The 22,971-nt window shown below is 37.2% G+C and overlaps 2 protein-coding genes across 2 annotated transcripts in view; one reads left to right on the top strand and one right to left on the bottom strand.

The window, feature by feature from the left end:
* Positions 1 to 4,668: 4,668 nt before the first annotated feature.
* CALHM4 (calcium homeostasis modulator family member 4) lies at positions 4,669 to 9,846 on the bottom strand. The gene is made up of 2 exons (XM_032484752.1): positions 9,181 to 9,846; positions 4,669 to 5,977 (listed from the first exon to the last, which is right to left on the bottom strand). Exons 1-2 carry the CDS (start codon positions 9,733 to 9,735, stop codon positions 5,591 to 5,593), a joined length of 942 nt encoding a protein of 313 aa, XP_032340643.1. The 5' UTR covers positions 9,736 to 9,846; the 3' UTR covers positions 4,669 to 5,590.
* Positions 9,847 to 17,461: 7,615 nt separating this feature from the next.
* The window catches only part of TRAPPC3L (trafficking protein particle complex 3 like), a 42,042-nt gene continuing 36,532 nt past the window's right edge, over positions 17,462 to 22,971 (top strand). Inside the window, exons 1-2 of the mRNA XM_032484751.1 lie at positions 17,462 to 17,793; positions 21,510 to 21,607. Coding sequence (XP_032340642.1) covers positions 17,752 to 17,793; positions 21,510 to 21,607 — 140 coding nt within the window. The 5' untranslated portion in view covers positions 17,462 to 17,751. The remainder of the gene's footprint in view (positions 17,794 to 21,509; positions 21,608 to 22,971) is intronic.

The following is a 22,971-nucleotide window of genomic DNA, read 5'->3' as shown; positions in this document are numbered from 1 at the left end:
TTTTGTTTTCCCATATTTCAAGTGCTAGATTATGTCCACATTATGAAATAGCTTATAATATATAATTCTGTTGATGTCACTAACTGGCAACTATAGAAGAAAAATATATTTAAAAATGTTTATTTGTGGTTTACACTGAAACATCTATAAAAAAAACACATAAAATGTGTAAACAGCTGTTCTTTTTTGCACTTTAGAACACTTTAAAACATGAGACCACATTGTATTTTCTATATTTATAAAATATTATATTACAGATGTATGTATTTATTTTCCAGGAGCAACAATTTTGCCTACGGCAGAGCATCAATGCATATAGAATCATAGAATGCTTAGAAATTACCCTGAAGAGGTCTTAATCCAGAGGGTCTCATTCATGACAGGCTTGCGGGTTCACAAACTCCTGAAATATATTGGTGTGTGTGTTTGTTTTCTATTGCCGCTGTTTCAAATGACCGCAAACTTAGTAGTCAGAACAATGTAAGTTTATTATCTTATAGTTCTGTAAGAATGGTATGTACTTCTTACTGTTTGACACAGATCAGACACAGGTCTCTCTGGGCTAAAATCAAAGTGTCAGCAGGGCTGTGTTCCTTCTGGAGGCTCTAGGGGAGAATCCGTTTTCTTTCCTCCTCCAGCTTCTCGAGGCTGCCTGCCTTCCTTGGCTTACGACCCTCATCATCTTTAAAGACAACAATGGCTGAATTCTCAGGCATCACTCTGACACTCCTTGACACTCCTCTTCCCTTGCCACTTTGCTTTTTCTCTGACTGTGATTCCTCCTCTTACAAGGACCCTTGTGACTCCAGTGGGACTTCCAGGATAATCAGTGTAATATCCCCATCTCAAGAGCCTTAACTTGATCACAGCTGCAAAGTCTCTTTGCCATATAAAGTATAAAGTAACATTCACAAATTCCAGGGATTAGAACGTGTACATCTTTGAGAGGCCAGTATTTAGCCCACCACAGCATATAAAATCTGAGGTATGTGAGCCTGTGTGCGTATGCACAGTGTTATGTTTCTGGATAGTTCTTGAAAATAACTTAAGCCAGAACAGCTATTCAGAGGGACCTGTGACTTAAAGTAGTTTAATCACTCACTCCCAGAATTTGATCATCCTCCCCTATCTCTAGTAAGGGAAAATTAAAGTCCCAGAGAGAATGACTTATACGAGATCATGTGAATGGTCAGAGTGTGATTTCCTGACCTCATGTCGACCCTTTATAACTACAGCCTATTGAAAACAAGTTGACAGATTATAGTGAAGTCTACCACTCCCTGCACAGGAAAGAGAATACCTGAAATTGCTGGGCAAGCTTGCAGTTAGTCTGTAGCTAATAAAATCAGGGCTACTGGCTGTTGGGTAGCTCGGATCCAAAGTTATGCCTCAATGACAGTGGACAAGTCACTTTGCTAAGAAGGGCAGTACCTTGAAAGTGAGCCATTATACATGCAGATATAGTGGAAGTGGAAGAAGAAGGACTCAGACATGATACAGCAGCTTATTGTTGAAGCTCAGGATGTCTTAGTTATCCATGGACAGAAGTAGGAGGAGAATCCTCATAACACCTGCAAGTCCCCAGGAAGTTTGTAATGCTTTCCGTAGCTGCATTCCAGCACAGTGCTACAGAATGCAGTGTCAGAAGTCAGACGTCTGGGGCTGGATTCTGGCTCCATCACTCACAGGCATGTGACCTTTGGCAAAGTGCTTGATTTCTCTGTATCTCAGTTACCCCACCAATAAAATGGAGGAACTTATTTTATTGGGGTCAGATAGGCCTGGATTCCAATGATAACTGCAATTCACTAGCTATGGTAATGAAATAATTATATCAATGAGAAAGCATTTTATTTGTATAGGATTTTGCACAAAATTCCTTCACGTTCTCTATGTTATTTAATGTCACTTCAGCAACTCATTTATAATATGTGACTCTCTTTACCAGTTTGTTGTAAGCAGTAAATGGAATCATTTGTTTAAAGTAGCTAGCATAACGCGTAAACGCTACACATTATTTTTACCGCTTCTATATCACCACCACCACAGATGGGTGCAGCTACCTGTCTGGACCACGGGGGGGCAGCAGAGAAAACAAGACGAAATCCACTTCTTTCCGACGTTCTGAGGTTAGAGAAATTTAATTGTTACTTGGTGGTTAGTACAGAAAAACAATTCAAGTCAGGAATTTAATAAAAAAATGTTTCTCTGGAAATACCATCATTGCTCCTTGGTCCAGAATTCACATTTCTGGATATGTGCCTCACACCTCTGGGAGCCAGTGGTGCGGCTGTCTACTCTGATAGCCTGCTAACGTCTGCTCTTTAGCGACCAGTGTCAAATTTTGCTAGACTTATTATATCTCTAAACTTTACATTTTGAGGTAGTGAATAGCTACTGAGTCTTTGGTTAGCCATGATATTTCAAAGTTTTAAGATTAATGTTATCTCCCTTTGTGCTGCAAGCAGAATGCAAGAAAACTCTTTGTAAAATCACATTGTTGTTTCTTATTACAATCATGCATTAGAATTTTTTAATAGAATTGGAGACTTGGAACAGAGAAAGGAGACAAAGAAGATGATTAGTATAAGTGTGATTCTGCAATTCAGCTTTGGAAAACATAACGCTGAGTAAAAACACATCTGAACTTTGGGATTGTATTTGTCTCCTGGAAAGGAGGCAACTTGGATTGTGGTGGGTGGATGAGGGAGCTGACAAAGCTGAAGTTAAGAAATGAGTAAGTCTGTACGTATGCCAGACCACAGCATTTGATGTAGTGGCCAGAAGCATTTGGTAGCAAAATATAAGGTAGTATTAGCACATAATTGATGTTAATTATATGTTTTAAAATTATATAAATCTATTAAGCACAAAGGGGAGGAAGTACAATCTTCTTAATGGAAAAGTTTTGTCTAATTGGCTATGGAACAGAAGTCTATGCTGGACGAAAAAAAAACTTGGAAATTTACTTTATTAATTTGAAATACATAATATACAATAAAGCTCAAGGATGTGTACTACCATTTAAATGTTCATATAGAGGCTATAAAGTTCACGGAGGAGCCAAACTTACAATCTGGAATCTACAGTGGAAGACCATGATTCAGTGCTTCAAAGTATAAACTGTATGTAATACTCGGAAAGAGAGTGATGTAGAAAAGGCTTCCAGAATCTAGTGGAGAGAAAATTTCCTGGTGTCCATATACAAACAACTATTACTTTCTTCCTGGTGATGCAATGCGTTAACTTCATACACTCTGATTTTGCTAACTGAAAATCTGACTGAAGAGTATTCTAGTTTTTGTATGTTATTCTGTATGTCAAAGTATATTCACTGAAAACTAGTAAGATAATCCTGATCATAGTATAAAATGTTGATTTAACTAGTGTGTCCCAATACAAAGGAACTTCAGAGTCTCAGGTAAATTAAGGCATAGAATTTTGGAGCTGGAGGAGACCACAGAGAACAAAGTGGAGGTAGCCTTTGATAAGTACACAGCTCATTTATAGCAGGGGCAGACGAGGGCCCTACGTCCATACGTACTCCTATTTTTTTAAGATCCCTCTTGTGATGCCATAGCTGAACTATATATAGAATTAGATGACAAAGTGGAAAAAGTTTCCTTGGCTACTTGAAAAGATCAGTACATTAACATTCTTTTAAAAGTGGAATGGCAGCAAATGTCTTTAGAGAAAGCTCAGAGTCAAACTCAGTGATATTTTCCTTCCAGTAGAAATAACCTGAGCCTCCCAGCACTCCAGAAGATTGTATACTTCTTGACCTGTATTCATATAAATATAAATATCTTATTAGATTTAGAAGGGACCTCAAGAATTTATTTGGTTCAGTTCCTTCCTTTCCAGGAGGTAAGATATCATTATCCCTATTTTGTACATGAAACAGTTGAGTCCCAGAGAGACTAACCAACTTGCCCAGTAACTAATGGGAAGGGAGGAACAGGTCTGCTGTCCTAGCAAAGTACTATACTATGTGTCTCTTACTGGTTAAAAAAAAGATAGTTTTCTTAAAATTCATTTTTATTTGTTTCCATTAAGTTTGAGGGACCCATAATTTCACACAAAATACTCTTCCATGATTGTGTAGAAGTAGATAGTAACTGATTGCATTTTAGACAGTCAATTTCTCTGGTCTCCTTGAAAGTGAATCTTGAAAGTCAGCTTGACTATTCCCAGTTGGCCCATTGCCCAGTAAGCAGCCATAATTTTGGTTTTAAAAAATAAAGAAAATCCCTTATTTTGCTTATTTTGGCCAATGAATTAGTTGTTTAAGTGAATGAGTCAAAAACCAGTCATGAGACACTACATATTTCAGAAAAAAACCAAGATAAAATAGGAAACTGTCAAATATTAGAAGTGAAAGTTAGATAGGTCTTCCTTTTTAGAGTTCTAGATAATGGACATACGAAAATATAGGTTGCAGTCTTGCTTCCTAAAGTGGATTTTGAGTGCAAAGGTGCAATTTGATAATGAAAAGGCACAAATGTTATGGTTACCACGGGGGAAAAGGGGTAGGAAGGGATAAACTGGGAGTTCGAGATTTGCAGATACACATTACTATATATAAAATAAACAAGTTTATACTATATAGCATGGGGAACTATATTCAATATCTTGTAGTAACCTATAATGAAAAAGAATATGAAAAGGAATATATGTATGTGTATGTATGACTGAAACATTATGCTGTACGCCAGAAATTGACACAACATTGTAAACTGATTATACTTCAATTTAAAAAAAAGAAAGAAAAAGAAAAAAAAAGGCACACATTGTATCTCTATGGTGGAGCACAGGGGGAAAGCTTTCTAGAATAAACTTTATATATCAAAGCTATAAAAATGCTCCTAGTCTGGAGGTGCTACCAATGACATTTATGATACTAATGAGGATACGTTATGCATCATCTTCCCCTGATTATGGCAGGATGACTCAAGACCTTCTTGACTGGGCTTCTCCTTTACATGTTAACAGTTTAGAAAGGGCTTTTATCCTAGTTCCCAAAAGGTCAGATATTTAAGCTTGAAAAAAGAGGAGGAAGCAGTGACAAGTTCCTGGATATTATAGAGAGGTAGAAATTGGGGGGAAAAAAACCCCAGAAATTAGAGACAGGGAAAACAGTGATAGAAGACAGGGACTGCAAAGAGGAAGATGAAAGTAACATTTATTGGCACCTATTTTATGAAAGGCGCTATGCTGAGTACTTTGCTTATATTATCCCATTTAATTAGCACATATAGCTTTACAAGAGCTCTGTGAGGTAGCTACTATGTGCAGGTAACAAAATGGCACTCAAAGATATTAAAATTTTTACATAGCTAAAAGGTAACAACTAAGATTCAAATTTTGACATGACTTCAGATTTCATATTGTTTTCATTAGACCAGTCAGACCATCAATGAAATTTCAAAAAGAGATATCAGATAAATTGACTTTGAAAATAGCATTTAGGATGGACTTATGTAAACAAATATCAGAAGAGAGAAAAAAAGATGAAGAGATTACACTGCAACTCCATCATCATAGAAATAAAATAGCTGTTAAGCAACCTGAGTTGTGAAAGGTTCTATAATTAAGATTTTAACTCAGTATCTCCTGATTTCCCTTCCTCATTATCCTCATCCACCCTGTCTCCCAGGAAGCTATAGTGACCTTGCAAGTCATCACCAATGCAGAGAAAACCGGGTATTGAAATATCTTTCCAGTCCCGACACGAGGGAATACGAATGTGTTTGACATCTTCAGTTCCAGGAATGAAGCCAAATAGCTTCTTGATGCGCTGCGTGATGAGGAGCCGCGAGTGCTGCTCTGCAGCTTGTTCAAAGAGCTTTCTCTCATTGCAGAGGTGGGTGGTCCAGTAGTGATGCTGCAGAGAGGTGAGGGGGGAGCAGCATCTCGCCAGACAGCAGGAGACTAGGACAGCAGTGGTTGCCAGGGTGATCAAAATCCAGCCTAGCATCTTCCCATAATTATTAAAAAAAAAAAACAGAAAGCATCCATATATCAAATAGTCAAGAAACAGCCATGGGAGGAGGGATTCCTACAAAACTGAGAACTAGAATATGGGTAAGAAATGTGTTTTTCTCATCTTTAACATATTAACAGGTGCTAATCATTTGATCCTGGTTGCAGGGATGACATAGGGTATAGGCTCAACCATTTCACCTTGGTTTTGGGATTACCAAGGATTTTGACCCGTTAACATGGAATAGATTCTAAATCCCATCCTTGAAGTGGCAGACACTATAACCTACCTTTGTATAAGGTATGTAAACTACATTCTTTGATTTTAGCTCAAGCCTACTTTTCAACTATCAGGTATAGGTCCATGCATTTGGGGGGCACTTAATAAATACTTGATAGTGATGGTGATGGTGATGAAGATGAGGGTCTGGTAGATAATTATGGTGGTCTCATTACATGTCTTCAATGATGTGCCAGCAAATATTCATTGACATTTCTTCCTGAATTGCTCCTTCCTTTTCTTTTCTGTGACCAAAGAAAGCCAGTGAGCAGACTCTCATGTCCCTAAGGGTGTAACACCTATTATTTCTCTTTTCATTTTCCTCTCCCTTCAAATAATCATTTGTTGGCCAGTTTTATGATTTGTTTTTGAAACACACTTTGAAAGGAAAAGGAACTAGATTTTATTTGCAACTATTCACTTCTTCCACTCTTAAAGACTGATATAAACAGCTATTTTCTACATTAAGAATCCTTTTTTTTTTTTCATTTTCATTATTCTTTTTTCAGTATTTAGTGGTTGTTATGTAGGGTGAGAGAGACGAGGTCCACAGATTTAGGGAAACCAGCAGCGTGCAGCCATAGTCTGGAAGGTGAAGGTCTCTTCCCCAGCTGTGACTCACCAACAGGCCTGGAGTTACCAGTGTGCACAGCAGGATAGCTGTACTCTATAGAGGCTAAAACCTACAAAGTGATACTCATCATAATTTAACTTAATAGAGGCCAGCATAGCAGAGGAAAGGTCATCTCAGTTGCCCATTAACTCATCAGCTATCATTTATTGAGCCCCAGGTTGACCTCCCACCATGTTCTGGGTATGGTGCTTGGTTACTGGGACTCATATGTGAATAATTTTAGATACATTCATTCTCTCTGCAGTCTTTAAGCTTAAAAAGGGAAACAAATTAACAAGCCAAGAAATATGGTAAAATAGGATAGTTTTTGATATGAATAAATACAAGGCCCAGGGAAGCACAAGGGAAGAGAAATAACTTATTTAAGGGAAAGAGTGTCAGGGAACACTTCCCAGAGGAGATGATGCTCAGTCTTAAATTATTAAAGAGGAGTTCACCAGATGCAAGAGGTTGAGGAGAATTCTAATGAGGGAAGAAGTCAGAAAAATAAGAGTGCGAAGAGTTGGGATAACCTCATAAAGTTTGGATTCACAGGGTCATAGGAATCACATAGGAAAATGGTCAGGGGCCAGATATTGAAGGATATTGTATCTCATGCCAAGAATCTGGATTTATGCTTAGGCTGGTAGAAAAACCACTGAAGGACTTAGATGGGTGGGAGGGGTAAGGGGGAGGCCGATCACTCAGTTCTCAGAGTGATGCCTGTGGCATGAGTATAGAAAGTAGATTGAAAGGGGGTGAAATTAGTGGCTGGAAGGTATTTTAGAAAGAGGTATGGGGCAGAGAAGGGATTTGAGCTTAATCTGATCTGGTGGTCAACCCAGAATAATCCAACATAAAGATAATACACATTCCTCAAATGAGATTGAAGTTCAAGGTATTTACAGAAGGTGGCCTGGTGAAATAGAAACATCATGATCTTTGGATATCACAGTCAGCCATTTATTAGCTCTGTTAACTTATGAAAGTTATAAACTCTGTGAGCTTTGGTTTCCTCGTCTGTCAAATGGGGTTGATTATACCTTTGTCTTAAAATAATGAGGATTAGAGTCAAGATATGAAATATTTATACACTAAGTCAAAAGCATCTCAAATGTTAGTTTTTCTGTCACTATATCAAAAACCCCACTGGCTGGTGGCATTCAGAGCTGTAAATTCTGTCTCTTCACAGAATTGTGTGTATCATTAAATAAGATATTTTATTTTGATCTTAGGAGCAGCTTACCATTGTGTATTATATCTTAGTTGTTTTACAAGCAAGGACATTTTTTAAAGTTAAAACTGCCCCATTGATTTTTTTTTCACTTTTCAAAGCTCCTCTGCCAGAGCTTTAAGGCTGGCGTAAATAGGTGGAGGCAAACCCTTTCCTAATGAGATTTCTAATTTTCCTTAAACTAGGCCAGATGTAACATTTCAATATTCTGTATGTTGACAGCAAATTTTTTCAACTAAACAGCATTAGCACTTCTAAATTTTAATAGCTGAAAAGTGACAGGTCAAAAAATGCCTTTGCAATAAGTAGTTTAAAAAATGTGTTTTTACTGCATTGCAGTGATTTGAAATGTTTTCCCCCCAATCCCTTGGAGAAACTGATGAAAGCCAATGATTCTTTCTCTACTGACAAAAATGCACTTTTACATCTTTAAATTTAACCTGTAAGAGCAGTAGGTTTAGGGCCTCCTCCCTCTTCACTCCACCCCCTCATACAAACCTATCTAAGGATACTAAATTTAGAAGCATCATTCGAGTTTTTTTGGGGGGGGAGTTTATTTTTAATCATAATTAATCTTTCTGTAATTTTAGATAAGATTTTAATATATAAGAATGCATATTTTAAAATATTTATGTGCAGCAAGATGAATTTAGTTATATAGTAAAAATAATTTTAATAACAATATCTAAAATTCATTTTAATATAGATTCTGAACACAGTACTGAGCACTCTGGATGCATTAGTTCATTTATTACTCCAACCCTATGTGGTAGATCCTACCAATATCCATTATACAGCTCAGAAATGTGAAGTGTGGATGAATTATATAATTTGCATAAGGTTTTGCAGGTTAATAAATGGCAAAGCAAAACTCAAACCCAGGTCTGCTGACTCCAAAGCCCAGAATTCTGACTATAGCTTTGTCACTGCTCAGTAGAAATCACTTTGATGAATGGCGTCTACTCTGTGTTCTACCATCAGACAATATGAGAAGCAGCAGGGATGTGAAATGTTTCCAGCGACTATAGTTAATATGGGAGAGAGAGCAGAAAAGAAAAATCAAGAACTTACTTGTGACTGATATCTGTGCAGAAGAGTAACTTCATCTCTCACCAGGATTATGTCCGCTGGAGCTGATTTGCAACATGGAAACCCTGCTAGGATCTCTTTTCGTTTGCTGGCGCTGATGTTGTGAAACACTGGGTAATGGTCCACAGATGCGAATTCACTTGCTGCGCATTCGTAGTAGGTGCCTGTCAGCAAGGTCACTGCCAGCCACGTTAAAGGAGCAACAAGTGCCCTCCCAGTGATGCTGAAGAACCGAAGGCAAGCCAGCTTGCGCTCCAGGAGGCTGATTCTCCGCGGTGGAGGGACACAGATGCAGTACTCACCGGCAATTGTCCACGTCTGGCTCCTCAGAGCATAACCAGCAACCAGAAGTATTAAGGCAGGGATGACTAGAAAAGCAGAACCATAATAGAAATTTTTCCCAATCTGACAGGGACATTTGAACGTGAATGAGGAGAACAGCTGTTGGCCACCAATAGTCAATGCAGCAATTAGAGAATTGATCAAAGTTCCACTTCTCTGCAGAGAAGATACAGTATTGTTGAGACCTCGGCTCATCGTTGAGAAGCTCTTACTCAGATCAACTTGTAGCCCTTTCTGATCATTAGACTCCACCAGCTATAATCATTTTATGGGATCTTACTGGTTGAACTGGTTGTGTCAATCTACCCAACATCCTCACATGTTTAAAGGATTCTAGCATCTTGTGTACTTTGTGATTCCTGAGCTAATAAATGCACCTCAGATTATAGCTGGAGGGACCTGAAGGAGAGATTCATCTGGCCTGAGTGATGGGGGAAACTTCTTCAGTGTATCTTTCTACTGTAAAGAGGTTGGCTTGCTTGCAAAACAAATTGCTGTCATCTTTCAATGTGCTGCTTTGTGTGACACAAAATGCTCAGCACCAGCAAATAAGGCATTGGAAGCAAAACAAAGAACATTCCTACCTTTGCACTGGTCCAGGATTTTGTTACCATAAAGTTATGGCATAAATAATAATGGAAATTATCAAATACTAGATTAATCCAAAATCTAGAGCTGTCTGGAGCATCTGTAACGTAAGAGTTCTGCCAGAAGATCCCAAAAGCTTTTCCAAGACAAAGCTTGGGTAACCCTAAAGCCAAATCACAACAAAAACATTCTAACTTTGCATAAAAATGTGTTTGTGTTGACAGAATACAATAACGTGTTGCTTTAAAAGTTAAGCTGCAAATATGCTTATATGGTATCTTTCTGTCATATAAATATGTAATATTTGGGTAATTAATAAAGTTATATATCTATAAATAAAATGGCCAAATATGTGAAATGTTTACTGTGTTTATTTAATCAACAAATATTTATTGTATAACTTCTATTAAAAGGCCCTGGAGTAAGCTTGCTTGGGCTCACAAAACTTGAATAAGATGTAAATTTCTCTTTTCAAATAAACTCTCAGCTGGATAGAGTTAAATACATAATTAAGGAATTGAAACATAATGTGAAGGATTTCACCCGAAGTGTGGTATAAAAAGACAAAGAAATAAAATAATACATTTTTTAAAACAGTTAAAGAAAACAGAAAACAGGTTAAGCATCTCTATGATCTGTGTAATAGGATCTCCAGAAGAGAAAATGAAGGGACTGGCAGAGAAGCAGTATTGGAAGAGAAATAACTGAGAATTTTTGCAGAATTAAAGAAAGTTCTTACATCAGAAATGTGTTATATATTCAGAGCAGTGTACCTAAAGACAAGTTTATATCTGGACACCTGGTAAAACTGTAGCTTGTGAAAAATAAAGAGATAGTCTTAAAAGATACCAGAAAGAAAAGACAAATACCCTACAGAAAATAACAACAGACTGATAGCATACTGAGCAGTAAGGACAGAAACTAGAAGACAGTCTTCCAAGTGCTTAGTACCAGCTCAACTACCTATCATTCAAGATAAAGTAAAATAAAGGCACATAAAGACGAAAGGAATTTACCATCCACAGACCTTCATTAAGAGAATTGCTAAAGGATGTAATTCAGCAAGGAAGAAAAACAAACTGAAGAAAGACATGGGAACCAAAAATGATGACAGGGACAAATGTATTTATTAAGTTTCTTTAATTATTAGCTGTGGAAATAACTACTTTTGATTTCAAAAGATACAACTAAAGTAATCCATGGTTACAATAAGACATCACTACATATCTACTAAAATGGCAGACACTTGAAAGATGCTCCATTGGTCTCCAATTACCAAACATTGGTAAGGATTGCAGAGCAACTGAAACTCTTATAGACTGATGTTGGAAATGTAAATGGAAACAACCACTTTGGAAAATTGACAGTTTCTTTAATTTGCCTGCCATATAATGCAGGCACTTACCCCTAGTTATTTACTCAAGAGAAACGACAGCCTATGTCCACATGAAAACTTATGTATGAATGACCATAGCAGTTTTATTTATAACAGCTGCAAACTTGGAACAATACAAATGTCCATCAACAGGTGAATCAACAAATTGTTATATATCCATTATAAGGGAATACTACTCGGCAAAATAAACAGAATAAACAATTGATATAGACAATAATAAGAATTAATTCAAAATAACTTTCTGAAAGGAAGAATTCAGGCAAAGGAACATACACTGTATGACTATATAGATTCTTAAAAGTATAAATTAATCTACACTAATAGAAAACAGACCAGTGCTTGCCTAGGGAGTGAGGGAGGAGGAATAAGAAGAGAGGGATTGCCAGGGGGTGGGAAAACTTTGGGGACTGTATCAGTTTGAATCATGAGCTTTTAACTGATGTAGGTGACTGAGTGGTGGATGGTACAGAAAGGCCAATGCCATCGAAAGAAGAATTTATTATTTATATTTACCAAGAGAAGGAGGAATGCCAGGCCACTCCGGGCCACATGGGAAGCACCAGGTTTGGGCGGAAGGCAGAAAGGAGGGAGAGCCTAGGCCACAGGGAAGCCTGGGGCTTCTGTGGGAAAGGCAAGGCAGGTCCAGGAAAACAGCTTAGGGTTGTCTGATTTAAACAACTCTAGTTGGCTTTGGCTTCCATGGCAGCTACTGCTGCTTGTCTTGTGCCTGGTCCTGGGTTGATTTAGAACAGACGAAATACTGACTTGGTGTATGAGAGTTAGACAAGAAAGTGAGTCACAGTATGGATTCCAGATCACACAAGAAATATAAAATACATTGGCTGTTAGTCTGGCCCTGTAATTAAGGAATGAAAACAAAGAATCAAAGGAAACACAGTCAATACAGCAGTGATGGAAATATTAATTACACTGATTGATTTGATGGCTTCAGGGGTGTATACATATGTCAAAGCTCATCAAACAGTACATGAATTATATCTCAATAAAGCAATACAGATCTTACATATAATTATTAAATAATAGAAATACAGTGCCTAGATCATTCAAAATGGATGACACAAAAAGAGAATAATGACAGGAAAAGAAGTAGTAAAGAAAGAGAAAAGGATGGTAAAAAGAAAACACAAAATAATAGTAGAAATGAAACCAACACATCAATAACCACACACACACAAAATTTAAAACAGCTAACAATTACCAAGTACTTCCTACACCCCAGGCACTGTTCCAAGAACAGCATCTTATTTGATCCCTGTAATAATCCTATGAGGAGGTACTAATACAATCCTCAGCTTTTTTACAGATGAGAAAACTGTGGCGTGTCAAGATAAAGGAAATTGCACAGGGCCATAGAGACAGGAGTGAAAAGGCCAGGACTAGCCATGCTCTTAACCACCACACCAGAGCTGGGGTAAATTCACCTACAGAGTGATTAAAAATAGAGTCATGCTGCTTTCAAGTGACACACCTAGACTACACACAAAGTGTGAAAAATAAAGGTACTGAAATATACCTCACTGGGAATAATAATAATATCATTATAAGGCAAAAATTACTAAAGGCAAAAAGAATCAAAAGGGCTAATTTTGAACACTTCATTATAATAGAAGGAATGATCCATTATGACATATGACAATGGTCGGCTTGTATGTTTTTGACTGCATAACTGAAATATATAAAGCAAAAACATTAAATTATAAGGAGAAATTCTTATAGTCAGAGAGATATTTTTAACATATCTTTATCAGAAATGATTGATCAAGTAAACATTAGAAAGGATATAAAAGATGTGAAAGAATCAAATTAGCAAGCTTTGATAAAGATGTAGTGCTCCATACCCTAAAAATTGAGAATAAGCATATTTATAAGCTCCCCATTAGTCATTTGCCAAAATGCATTGATCATGTACAAGATCACAATGTAAATTTCAGCATTAACGTCCAATAACAAGGAAACAGATTTTAAATAACTATGGTAATAGAATGCCAAGGAGTAGGGACTGACAATCTATGGTTCAGGGACCAAACTGACCCACTGCCTGTTTTGTATGCCTTTTGAGCTAAGAATGATTTTTCCATTTTAAAATGGTTGGAAAAAATTTTTTTGATATTTTGTGACTTGTGGAAATTACATGAAATATAAGTCTGAGTGTTTATAAATAAAGTTTTATTGGCACATAGCCACGCCTGTTCCTGAATTGTCTATGGCTGCTTTCCCCCCACAACAGCAGAGCTGAGTAGTTGTGACAGAGTCTGTATGGCCTTAAAGCCTAAAATATTTATTAGCCAGCCGTTTATAGAAAAATTTGCTGCTCCCTATTATAAAGCTGTGAAAATAAAATAACTAGGATGACAGGTATGGATAGACATACATCTTAAATAACTTTGAAAGAAAAATGCAAGCTGTAAGAAACATGGAGTATGAAACATTATGTTTCTTTTAAAACATTAAAGTCTTAAAAGAAAATAATGGTCCATATTCTTTATGGTTACTAACATCTGCAGGATTTAGAAACATATATAGGAATAAAAAATACCAAGTTCTGGGTAGTGGTGACCATTGAGGAGGAAAGAAGAGGATTAAGAAAGGTACAGGCTATTTCAACTGTATCAGCACTGCTTTAATGCTTAAAGCAAAGCCTGAAGGATACATAGTAAAGCTTGGTAGTAAGTACTACATTTTCCTTATGTTTATAATTTCATATTTTAAAAATTCATTTAATAGGGTAAAGCAAGTGGAGGAGGAAATTGTAGACCATTCTTTCAGGGAGCAATGTAGGAAAGGATGGAGCATTGATTGATTGACTGAAGTCACTTATTGAGGTGTCAAAGTCTGCTGTAAAGGAGTTTGTTGATGACAAATTCTTAAGCTTTTATTAAAGTTTTATTATTGTTTACTGTTGAAAGAGCTAATGACTGCATTTGCAGAACCAGCATGTAACTTGTCAATGAAAGTAACTGATTACATCCATGAGTAATCAATTTTCCTTGGGGTTTTATAGCCAAATGTTCTCCTTGGTAAAGGTAGCTTGTTGTTGCCTGTCTATTCAACACATAAAATGTCTATTCCTCAGCAGGGATTCACCAGCTCATTCACTGAGTATATGCTGGTACCTGGGGCAGGGAAATCAGGTCTGACAGCTAGAGCTGTCCTCAGCGGGGTAGGAGTGCTGAGCAAATTAACACTGATTCTACGTAAAGAATTTCACTTATAATAAGCACCAAAAGCAGCCTTAAATAGAAAAAGAAGTTGAAAAGGATGACAAGCCCCTGGACCAGATGTTATAGTAACTGAAAGTGGCTTTGCCTTGCCTGGGAGTTTGTGGATGATCCAAATGGTGCACATACAGCTGACACATCAGTAAACGCCCCCTCTTTAAGCGTCTCCCCAGTTCTCTACTCAGCTGCCGTGCCACCTCCCACAGGACCTGAACAGGGGAGTGGCCCAGTTCACCACTAACTTGTGTTGACTGGCTGCAGTGCAGATATATTGGTATTGAAGAATGTGTCATTTTTCCAACCTCGGCTCCAAATTCAGTCCTTGGCTACAGAAAGAACTCTTAATACAAGAGGCAAAATTTCTCTTCTGCATTATTTTTAATGACTCTTCTTCCTAGTTTGCTGCCAGGGCAGACATTATAGGTCATCTACCTGTTTAAAACATAACCTCTGTGCTTTCTTTCATTTACAGGAAGGGCAGTTTTACATTTTAAAAAAAGAAGAAGAAGAAGAGCCTGTGGGACACAAGGTTCACTCAGATCAGAAGAGCTGCTGCAGGCAAGTAGGTTTCATAGTCTGAACACCAGTAAACCAGCAGTCCCAGCCAGTGCCTGCGGCTGTGCCTGTGCAGGTCCTGCTCTTGCTTGGGTGGTGCTTGGCACGGGGCTCCTTCTGAAAGCCCCGTGGTCCTGGCTGCAGGGGCAGGGGAGAGGGGGTGACCCATCACTCCAGAGGAAGAGCTGGCTTTTTCTAATGAACCCACAATGTCCCAAATTCTCTTAGTGGCCCTGATATCACCATACCACAGCCACTAGAGTTTAGTGAAATAGATTCCTGTGTCATCACTTCCTTCCCACCAAGTACGCAGGCCTTCTCTGTTTTTCTCAGGGATCTCTCATTCAGAACCCAGAATTCACCCCATACTGGGCCCAGGGACATGCTGTCACCATACCTTAGTAGCTGTGGTGAGTCTGCTTCTAAAAGATTTTGCTCTAACACATTAGAGTATGTGCAGTAGAAAAAAAAAAACAAACATTTTTTGCTTTGGAGTCAGCAAATTTAGCCCAAATCCCTCTTTGTTGCCAACTATCCAGCTAACCTTGAACACGTTTTTAACCTCTCTGACTTTTAGGGGATACATTCCTATCCTAGAAAATGGCCATGATTACAGTACTGACTATTACACAGATTGTAGTTGAATTAAACTGGGAGGGAGGGGAGGAAAAATGTGTTGGAAACTGAAAAGTTTATATAAATGTAAGGTGTTATTAATCGGGTATGGAAAACCTCCCACACCCCCAACCGAACAAAACTGATTTTCCTGATAATGGTGTCATAAAACATAGAATTCCATTCAATATAGCCACCTACAAAAATAGTCTCTAGTCACTAGTGTTTATATAGTGCATTATCATGTTTTATAGCACAGATTATTTCTTTGATAATCACAATTATTCCATCAGGTAAGTATTATTATTGCCATTTCCCAGATGTGGAAACTGAGCCAAAGCAATAAAATAGCTGACCCAAGGCCACACAGCCAGTAAATGGTTGCAAGCAGCTTAGCCTGAGCCTCCCAAATGCTCCTGGGCTCTTTGAACCACACCTAGTCTGTCAGTGTCGGGCTGCACCTCGCAGGCCTGCAGGCCCGTACTCACCCTGCTTCAAGACGGAACAAAGAGCCTGGAGTCAGGGACAGAGACATCAGTGGTTTAATGGAGAGGGAGAGTTTATATATCTGAAGCAAGGTCCTGGAGCACACCCTGTGCGCGGTGACAGCGGGCAGGACGTGGTGGCAGTCTTCACTCCAAGGCGAGCAGGGACGTCAGCAGTTACAGGGGGAACTGAGGTCAGGTTGGCTCATTTGTTACCAGGGAAACCAGCAGAGGGACACACCCCTCACGGCCCCTTTGATAAGAGCACTCTCTAGCTGGAGCCTGGGGCGAGTACGTAGGAAGGCCAGTCATGTGAGTAGGTGGAGGTGAAGCAGGCACTGGTCAAGCAGAGGATGTACAGAGATCAAGAGAACAGCCACTTTAAGTGGCCTGACCATACAGTCCTTTACAGGAAGAATTTTCCAGAACACATAGGGCTAATTGACTCAAGCTGCAAGAAATAGGAAGCTGCTTTCTCAAACTGAGTGTTCTGCTTCCATTTCTGGAACAGGCTTGATCCCCTGCACCCTGCAGTTGTCAAGATGAGAGGGTTTCTTGTTTTAACATTAAGTATCTATACTTCTGCATAAATAAAGATAGCCTTTAATAGCTAACATCTCGGGTACTTTCAAATAAAAGCTAAGGGCTTGCTTGCTTTCTTTGCCAGAATCGTTATGCATTATTAAACTGGAGAACACCCATTTTGAGCAAGAGTTTTATAAGAAAATATCACCACCCAAATTCTGTCATATCTTGAAATTGCTGCTTATGCAAAAAAAGTTACCAGATGTATTTGAATTTTGTAATCACTCAATACAGTGATCTGTGATATCTGTTAGTTAGGGGATAAGGTGATACCCATTGGAATTGTTGATTAGGTTTGAACCCAGGATTCAATGCCTACAGATTGTTGATCCTATCTCGAATTCACACAACAATCAATTCAAAGACTGAATAATGCTAACATTTAGATCTATCTTGCATTGTGAAGGTTTCTGTTAGTGATTTTAAAACAATGCCTTGGCACGAGAGCAAAACACCACTCCTACACTCCCCTGGGCTAAAGAATGTTCAGTAGCTGGTGCTGCCGTTTTGACTCTCCACTATCAGCTTTTATGCTTCTTGATTACGACTCGTCCCCACAAGTGAAGCAGCATTTGATTGTTGGCAAGATTCATGGCTGTAAGACAGTCTTATTTATGATTGTTTTCTCTTCAGTTCAGCAAAGAGCAAAAGCAGTTGAGTGCAGAGGTAGCACCCGGTCTCAAAGCAAGGAGAAACTGGCAAACACGAAGGGACAGAGATTGATACACTTCCTTCATCGTCGCATACAATGTCTCGTCCTGCACACAGAAGACCAGAATACCATAAAATAGTAAGTTCTTTCTATAAACATATTCTCAAAGAGATTTTTTTCCCCTGAAGCTGTTTTCTTGAGTGATTTCTGATTTATTTTGAAAGGTGACGTTATTAAATAGACTTTTTCAGTGGAGCAGGGGAGTGTTTATTGGAGAGAACCATAAATGACACTTCTGGGGATAGTTACAATGATCTCTTACATACTGAGAGAATAATCGTCTCTTTATATATATTTTAAGGTCCACTTTTCTGACTAATTATGTCTATGCAAGCATCAAATTTTTCTTTTGTCTCTAACAGAAAATAGAAAAAGATTAAGCAATTCTTTGTGTGTTATATTTGTAATTTGTTGTATTTCAAACTTCCAGAAATAGGAAATGAAATGTATAGCAAATATTGGTTAAATTAAGCAGGAATATGTTATCCAAAAACTTGGGATTAAAAGATTGCCTCTAAAAACATAGTTCCTAATCTTCAATGTAAGTGATTATTATTGTGATTTGCTGCATGCTGTTATACTTTCTGTATATTCCATGTTCAGAGTTATTTTTAAAACTTAGTTAGTTGCAGGTTAGATTTGGATAAATATTGTTCTTTAATCTTTTATTACAGTTTAGAGGCATTCAGAAGTTACAGATATGAAAACTCATCATTAAGTTTAAAGCTCTGTTAATTACTTCAGAAGACTGATGGACATTGCATGAAATTAAGTAATTTCAGACGTGAATACTTAGAATTGTATGACTAACCCATGTGCACCACAGTTGAGAATGCCTGCAGATGCCCCCTCTGACATTCTGGGCTCTTTATTTATTTTTATGTGGAGCTGTCAAATGCCAAAAAATATTGGACGTAGTTCATATTGCACCTAAAATCACTTGATTTATATATCAGTTAAAACACATTTTTATCCTGGTATATCCAAAACCTCCTGAAATAAATTACTGGTGTTCTCTTTTTCATACGTGAAAATGATTGCTTTTTATTGTTTTTAAAACTATGAGGCTAAATTTTTGTTGACCTTTCTTCTAATCAATCGTGTGGATTTGAGACCCCCTGGACATGCAGTTCAAGGTACGGCCTTTGGCCATGAAGTAGAATAAAGCAGCCTGGCCTTTATGGGCACTGAGCTTGAAACGCAACTGGAAGTAAAATGTAGTTAGTACCCCACCACCACCACCACCAGAGTGAGAGAGAGAAAAGAAAAGAAAATGCTATTATTTCAGTTTAGCCTTAGCTATAAATGGGCACAATGTTGAAGTATGGCACAGAGGTAGGTATAATTTTATCTCCTTTTCTCTCTTTTTCAAATACTTTTTACTGCTAGTGGCAATGACCATTATTCTTCTCTCTCTCTCTCTCTCTCTCTTTTCTTCACCTTTGCTTATTTTTATGCTGTAGCATTGGCACATAAAAGTAATTTATCTTCTCCTGTGGTTCCTTATACATTAGGCAGATATTTCATATAATTAATTTACAGGCATTTCTTGTGATTTATGAGTAGATTCTTGGAAGATTCAAAAAAGAACAGAATTAAAATTGACTACATGATAACCCTTCAGTGCTTTGTTTAACAATTTTTTTGGTTCAAATCACTTGCTTTACATTCCTGGTTTCCTAGTAAGACTATTAATGCTCTCATTATTTTCCCATACCTGAATTGTGTATATTAGTCCTTAATGTAATGTCAAGTAATGTATTTAATGTATATACTGTACACATTTATGACATTTTGATTTATCTTTTTCAAAACAATGTCCATATGTGCCACATACTATTTAGATTCTGTTTACTTAAAATTTATTTAGTTATAATACATAGTCTACCCAATTAAAAAAACATATCTGTCATGACACAAACCCATACATAAGAAAGTGGGTACTAGTGGTATTGGGCCAATTTTAGAAGTATTTATATCAAAATTATGTAACATTTTATAGGAGTCACTTTTGTTAAGTGAACTATTTTATTGGTTTTCTGAGCTATTTCTGCTCATGATTTAAGAAAAAAACAATTAAATACATATTATCAGGCCTTACCTTCCCTCCACCCCGTGTTAGGCTACCCAAGATACCTGGGCCCAGAGGTCAGGACACCTCTTCTAACCTGGAATCCACATTTCATGAGATTACAAGATTAAGCATAAAATAAGATTATGTTCAACAGTGGTACCCCTCCCTACCCCATCTCCCATTCACCTCTGCTCCAAACAGTGCTCTCTTTTGTGCACCTCGGAGATAGTTGCTGTCAGAGGGAGCCTGCGGTCGCCCTCCACTCTGGCTCTGTCAGTCGCTAGCTGGGCAAGTCACCCACTCCTCCTGAAGCCTCATTTCCTCTTCAGTAGGACAGAGAGCATTGGAACAAATTATCTGTAATGTCCTCTTCTCTTGGTATTCAACATAAGATGCAAAACTGTGAGGCTCTTAAAAGGATTGATTGAGCTTTGCTCTTTCTCTTTTCCATATTTTCAACATATCTATGCTAAACCAGACCTAAATTATCCTCAGTTTTAATTTTCATCTTTAATTCACTCTGAAAATGGACATATTTTGGAGATCCATGTGGAAAGTGCAAATTCTCCTTTTTTCTCTAAGTATAAAGAAAAAACTCACAAATTTGTTGCTATAGTTGGATTCAGCCTGATGGTCTCCTTGGCTGATCTGGAACCCATTAGGAATTTTTTTTTCAATTTTTTTTTTATTGTATTACATATTTTTTTGTTTGTGGGTTTTTCTGAGAGGGAGGTAATTAGGTTTACTTATTTTTTTATTGCTTCTTTTTTTATTGAAGTATAGTCAGTTTACAAAGTTGTGTCAATTTCTGGTGTACAGCATAATGTTTCAGTCATACATATACATACATGTATTCGTTTTCATATTCTTTTTCATTATAGGTTACTACAGATTGAATATAGTTCCCTGTGCTATACAGAAAAAACTTGTTGTTTACCTATGTTATATATAGCAGTTAGTATCTGCAAATCTCTATCTCCCAGTTTATCCCTTCCCACTCACCCCTGGTAACCATAAGTTTGTTTTCTATGTCTTTAAGGCTGTTTCCGTTTTATAAATAAGTTCATTTGTGTGGTGTGTTTTGTTTTGTTTAGATTCCACATATGAGTGATATCATATGGTATGTTTCTTTCTCTTTCTGGCTTACTTCACTTAGAATAATGATCTCCAGGTCCATCCATGTTGCTGCAAATGGATTACTTATTTATTTTTAATGGAGGTACTGGGGATTGAACCCAGAACCTCGTGCATGCTAAACTTGTGCTCTACCACTGATTTATACCCTCCCCCTCATAAGGGATTGTGCAGACTCACGAGACATCTCATGCAATTATTCCTTCCAACTGAAAACATGGTCAGCATATACCAAAGGCCATTCTAGAACAATAAGAATTTATATCAGCAATTAGTATTTTAAAAAACTTCCTCCATAAAGATGCATTGCAAGTTATATAATACAAGCAAATGTGTAGAATGATGTTCTCATGTTAAGAAATTTCACTGCTCTTTGCCTGTGAGCAATGTATCCAAATATGGGTACAGTGTGTTCTCAAAATTGAAAATTGTTGTAGTAATTAGGTGGGGGGGAGTGTGGAAAAAATAAACAGATGATCTCAAAGGTTACTTCCAACTAGATAATTTTGTAAAAAAAAAAAAAAAAAAAGAGCAGTATATTGTTCATCACTTTGCCTATAACATAAAACTATCCCTTTTTCCTCAGAACAAAGATCTCTTTGTCCTCACCTATGGAGCTCTGGTTGCCCAACTCTGTAAGGATTATGAAAAAGATGAAGATGTGAATAAATACTTAGATACAATGTGAGTAAAAGTCTTCCATTCTTGTGGAACATAGTAACATAGTTGTTTCTTAACAACCTCTGTGTGTTGCCCTCCTCTTTCCACTTTTCTTGCTGCATTTCACCAGCTCCTCTTCTATTTCAATGAATCACATCTTAAATTTCTGACAACTGCCATTTGGGTTGCCATAAAATATAAAGTAATACGAGGGGACTTTTATTTCAGGAATGTCAGTCATGCAGTGTTTTCTTTTTCATTAGAAATCATTTCTTTGCTAGTCGCCTATAAGCAAAGGATGTCGTAAAACTGAAGTTGTTCTTTAAACAATATGGTGGATCATCAAATTTGATTCTTTTCGGAGGTCTTCTGTTCTAACACAGTTTCTTCCAATGTAAACACGAGCTTACACAAGCATGGACCATCTCTGGAAGGATATGAAAACAAGAAAAAATACTAATGGTAATTGCCCGAGAAAACCGGGAGGCAGGGGATTATGGGAAGAAGGTAGATTTACTGTTTCCTGCAAAGTGTGTTTATTATTTGAACACTTTTACCATTACTATGCTTTACTTAAAAATATATTAAATGGAGAAACCCGTTCCTTCCTTTTAAAATAAAGCCCATTTTCCTTTATTTATGGATATTTCTCCTGTACAAACTCAGCCTTTAGTTTTCAGAAAAATTGTATGATCATCATATTACCTCCTAAAAATAAAATATTTGCCAGTATATTTTGAATATCTTAATTATGGGTCCTGAAAAGGACTCTAACAGAGCAATACCTGGAAAACTTGTACTAGTTAGAAGATTTGTACCTGTACTAGTTAGACAGGTTGAAGGGAACATTCAGCTTAGTTAAGCGTTTTATAGCTTTTTAAAAAGTTTCATTGTATTCTCAATTGGAATACAGAAATAAGACAACATTGAGGAAAGCTTGAAAGATTTTTTTTAAAACCCTTGGTTTCCTCTCTATGTTTATCCTTTTTTACTGGAAAGTTATTTTTCATTGTCCTATATTTATTTTTATTTTGGTTCACATACCTTTTTTTTCCTTTTTTTCTTTTTTTTCTTTTTTTTTTCATTTCTTCTTATCCAGGGGTACTTCCTCAGTTAAACTGTAACAGTGGGAGCTTCTTAAGCCATTTTATATTTAGGTCACTCTTAAACATATGATAAAGCATTTTCACAAGTTACATTATTTTATTTATGTTAGGTTAAATTTGCATGGCTTTGTGGAACAGCAGCATAAAATGAAAAGAATCATTTATTTGACTAAAAAAAACCCTTTGGTTAGTTACTTGGGTTCACATTTTAGCGAATACGAATGAAATATTAGGTAAAGAATATATTTTGAGAGGCTGTAGAAAAGCTTTGTCTTAAGAAAA

The sequence above is a fragment of the Camelus ferus genome, chromosome 8, assembly GCF_009834535.1.
Source record: "Camelus ferus isolate YT-003-E chromosome 8, BCGSAC_Cfer_1.0, whole genome shotgun sequence".
Lineage (NCBI taxonomy): Eukaryota > Metazoa > Chordata > Mammalia > Artiodactyla > Camelidae > Camelus > Camelus ferus.
The sequence above is the reverse complement of the archived record's forward strand: the minus strand, read 5'-3'. Positions and strand labels throughout refer to the sequence as shown.